This window comes from Polychytrium aggregatum (genome assembly GCF_025602895.1).
Source record: "Polychytrium aggregatum strain JEL109 chromosome Unknown BJ171scaffold_13, whole genome shotgun sequence".
NCBI lineage: Eukaryota > Fungi > Chytridiomycota > Chytridiomycetes > Polychytriales > Polychytrium > Polychytrium aggregatum.
In genome coordinates this window covers 988111-992531 of record NW_026516215.1, presented here as the reverse complement: position 1 = coordinate 992531, position 4421 = coordinate 988111, and the positions used below count along the sequence as shown (strand labels likewise).

At 55.7% G+C, this 4421-nt stretch overlaps 1 protein-coding gene across 1 annotated transcript; it reads left to right on the top strand.

Moving 5' to 3' along the window:
* Nucleotides 1–1647: 1647 nt before the first annotated feature.
* Nucleotides 1648–3717, top strand: BJ171DRAFT_567262 (uncharacterized protein; the record flags this gene model as incomplete). The annotated part of the gene is made up of 3 exons (XM_053113460.1): nt 1648–1719; nt 1899–3649; nt 3700–3717. Exons 2-3 carry the CDS (start codon nt 1901–1903, stop codon nt 3715–3717), a joined length of 1767 nt encoding a protein of 588 aa, XP_052968062.1. The 5' UTR covers nt 1648–1719; nt 1899–1900.
* Nucleotides 3718–4421: the final 704 nt, after the last annotated feature.

The window sequence follows — 4421 nt, the reverse complement described above, 5'->3', positions numbered from 1 at the left end:
TCCTCTGTCCGGCTGGCCGCACCCAGGCCATGCTGGATATCTGCGAACGCCACAGCATCGACAACCGGTACCGCTTCTCGCCTCCCAAGTGCGAGGTGCTGTACTCGGCCTGCAACGTCGACCAGCTCCATCCCGCCAAGCTGTACGGCACCGAGCTGCCCAAGGTCCTCCAGTTCCGCTACCTCGGTGTCATGGTCGACATTGACGGATTCCGCCCGGACCTCCAGTTCGACAAGCTCCTCCGCAAGGTCCACATGGTCACCGACACCGTGGTTGGACTCGGCATCACCCTCGGCAAGGTCTCGGCCAAGACCATCACCCAGGTCTACAAGACCTTTGTGCGGCCGACCCTCGAATACGGGATGGCCATGGACATCCCCGACCCAGCTCTGCGCGACCGCCTCGACGACGCCCAGATGACGGCCCTCCGCACCATGTTCCGCGTCGGCCCCGGCACTCCCGTCGGTGCCATGCACCTCAACTGCGGCCTTCCCAAGATGTCGGTCCGTGTCAAGATGCTGGCCCTGCAGAACTGGGCCCGCTGGGACGACCAAGTCTCTGACGGCGACAAGATGCTGTCGATGATCCTGCGCAACAAGATCATTGCGCCCTACCACCCCGACCAGTTCCTCGGCCAAGGAGTCCGAGCCGATCCGCACTGGGCCATGGTGGTCCGCCGACAAGAGGCCGACCACTCCCTCACGGCCACGGAGATCTACCGAGGCAAGACCCGACACCAGCCGCCGCCGCCCGGACCGCCCCGACCCCAGCCCGTCCCGATCAAGACCCTCATCTTCGAGGACCACATGAAGAACGGCTTCGACCGCTCCAAGCAGCTCACCGCCGCCTGCACCCCGTCGACCAAGATGTCGGGACTCTGGGAGGCTCGCGGGTACCAAGGATCCATGATCATGCTCATGTTCATGGTCCGATGGCGACTCGGTGCTCTCCCAGGCCACTTCAGATTTGGCTACCGCAAGTGCAAGAACCTGGCTCGACACGGATCCGGGATCGACTTGACCAGGACCCACGCACAGCAGTGTGTGGATCCGCATCAAGTCCTGGTCCGCAAGGTCGCAGCCCTCAAGACGGCCCACCCGACTTGGGTGGAAAGTGGTATAGCCGGAGTGGGACCAGTGGACAAGCTGCTGGACCTGCTCAGTTTCGATCGCACTCCCCCTCGCAGTCGCACCCCTCCCGCACTTGGATCACTTGCTGCTCATGTACCCGCTCCCCGCACTGCCTTCCGAGCATTCGCACTTGGTGCACACCCAGCACCACCACCCACTCCCACACCCAGTGTAGTCCCACCCTTGCAGTCTCTCCCTGCACCCTCATCACAGCGTAGTATAGTGTCAGCACTTGTCATTCCTCCACCCCGACCCCCCCTCGATCCTGCTGTTCCCTTGTGGGAACTGCTCGAAAATGTGTTCACCCGCTTGGTCTCAGACCTTGTGGGCAGCTGAGGCAGCACTAGGCTGCAACAGGAGTAAATAGGCTTGCCTGTGTACTCAACGTGCCGGGGTACCAACCTGTTGGACCTGATGGCTTGTCTTCTTGAATAAAGTTGACTATAGTAACAAAAAAAAAAAAAACATAAATAGGCCTGCCTCCGTCCCCGTCAAAGCATTTCTCCATCCTCACTACCTCCAAACCCAACCCACACTCACTACTCTACCCTTCCATTCATTCGTGACAATCCCAACTGTTGGCTTTACGGTGAACTCTCATTGATCTCAATATGCAGTTTCTATTGCCTTTCTTCGTCTTCCTTGAGCCCTTTGCTCCCCAATAGGCTCTGTTCACGCTTCTTCATTGCATGTGCTTATGTATGGATTCACTGACACTGCCACCCACAATACTGACTGAACCTCATGGTTCATTTTCGACACATCCAGCTATGCAAGATTGCCCTCTGGATCATCCGTCCCCTGATATAGGTGATTTTTCGGATTCTACCTCTGTCGATACCGTCCTTGAAGATGCTGACAGTGAAGCAACCATCCAGCAAGGGCCAAGCTCCGTTGTTCGTGTTCCCGTTCCTTCAACTGGGAACTCTTTCTGTCCCATGCCCTCCGTCTTCAGGGATGTGGCCCAGAAATTCCTTCAGAGGCTCGGGACAAAGGAACCCGTTTTTGTTGCACTGTTCCCCTCCCCGATGACCGATTTCGATTGGTCTCAACTCCAGGTTGTCGAAGGGCTCCCTAGTTTCTGTCGATTGTTCGTTTCGAGAAAGCGATGCCCATTCCTCAAGCGTCGCACGAATCAGGCTCAGCACACAAGCCCCAATTGTTTCCTCTCCGTTTCGTATGGGATGATCAAGCTTGACTGTACCGACCCCTCCTGTCATGCACTTGCCGAACAAAGTGCCTCGTCCTTTCGTTGGGCCCCTCGCTCCGCATACTACCTTCCCAAGTATTGGTGTGCCCTTGCCGAGTCACTCAAGGAACAGTTTGGACTTTGTGCCGAGATTGACGACCAACGCAAGGGGGAATTGACTCTGCAAAGCCGTTCCCTCCGACACCAAATCCCTGGTCCAATCGGAGGCAACGAAGCGGTCCCTTCGATCCTGCAGGATATTCCAAACGTCCAATGGAGCAGCATGAAGGCCTGTTTGAGCGACGAGAAAAACGTCAAACTCTCTCGTGCCCTACGATCGGTTCCTTTCATGATCAAGCCCATCGATCTATTGTCGATGGAGTTCTTGGCTTCGGGAAAGCTCATTGTTCGCAGCAAGGGATGCACGATTTGCGAAGATCCGGGTCTTGACGACATCGTCTCCACCCATACATTGGTGTACTTGAAAACCAAATCGACGTACACCGTTCAATCGGATCACTGTCCAGTCACCTCCGGGACCCTGAACTCCGAATCAGCCAGCTCACTGGCCTTGTGGCATCGCAAGCTGTCCGAGTCGACTGTCGATCTGGACCACCAAATGGAAGCCATGAAGCTTGATGTCCAGCATATTCTCAACAATGTCTACAGCGGCTCGGAGATCCTCGAGTTTCGACCCCAATCGGATCACATGGGTTTTAGCGTTGTCCTGCAGAGTGACTGCGTTTTCTGTCAAAGCTCCAGTGTTGCTTTGCATGGATCTATCACCGCGGATGGATTCCGATTCAAATGCTCTCACTGCAACTGCGAAGATCCGAGTGGCATGCGGCGTTATCCAATCGACCGCTTCCTCAAGATCCAACCATCGAGAAGCTTCAGCCAGTTCATTGGACAAGTGAACTTCCAATATGTTCATAACCAATATTCTGGCGTTCCTGAAAACGACAAGGTCAAAAGCACGGCCCACCTCGCAGACCCCACTCCGTACCTTTCGGATATCGGCCCTGATGCCGCGCGGCTCTTCAAAGAGTACCTGACCAACTCAACGGGCGACGCAGAGCTGCTGGATTTTATTGTCTTTGTGTTCGGCGAAACTTGGATCCACGATCGCGAGCGCCCTGGCAATTGGTACCACTTCAACGGGGTCGTCTGGGAATGGTCCACTGGGAACAGTGAACTCAACAACACCATTCTCGACTACCTCAAACAAGTGTTCAAGAGGGCCCTGGATTGGTACTCCAACCAAGAAGGACGTGACCTCCCCCACGCCACTGCCACCGTCAGCCACCTCGAACGCATGAAGCAGAAAATGGTGGACTCTGGCTTTGTCGGGCACCTGGTCAACGGTGGTTGTTCCAATAGTCTCTCGGTCAAGTATAACGAGTTCATGAGCAAGTGCAACAAGGACCCGTACATCCACGTCACCAGGGACGGGACTCTGGATTTGACCACAATGACCTTCCGTCCAAGCCGTCCCAATGTGATGACCAGCATCACAACGGACCAATGAGATTGTCCCGCATGCTCTCGCCCTCCGCACCAATCATGAGTCCCCACGTGTTTGTTTGCCCCCATGCATGAGCACGCGCCGTTGCCACCCGCGTCTACTGGTTTCCTGCCTCCCCCACCGCTCGGCACATGTCCCCGGGCTGTGCCAAGCCTCTCTCGCTTGCACACCAGCCACTCTCGCACCCCCTTCTCGCTTCTCTGTGATGCTCCACCCTTCTCGCCCACTTTTGCCCCTCGACCTTCTCCCGGTCTATAAATAGCCCTGCATGTCTGAGCCTATGTTGAACACCAGTTCGAACAAAACTTGTTCTTTGGTGTTCGGGGCTAAAAGCTAATAAAGCTCATACCAAGCACTTGGTCTTCGTCCTTGCGCTTGTTCACTCCTTACACTTTGTTCGAACTCTCTTCTACTGATACCACCTGCTTGGTATCTTCCGCTCCTAGCCCCGCCCCTTTCCTAGTCCTGTCCGAACCTCAAGCACACTTGTGTCTGAGCCCTCTTCGCTCTCCTGTTCTTGAACCTCCTCGCTTTTTTTTTTTTTCCCAGTCCCAGTCCCAGTCCCGCCATGGATCCT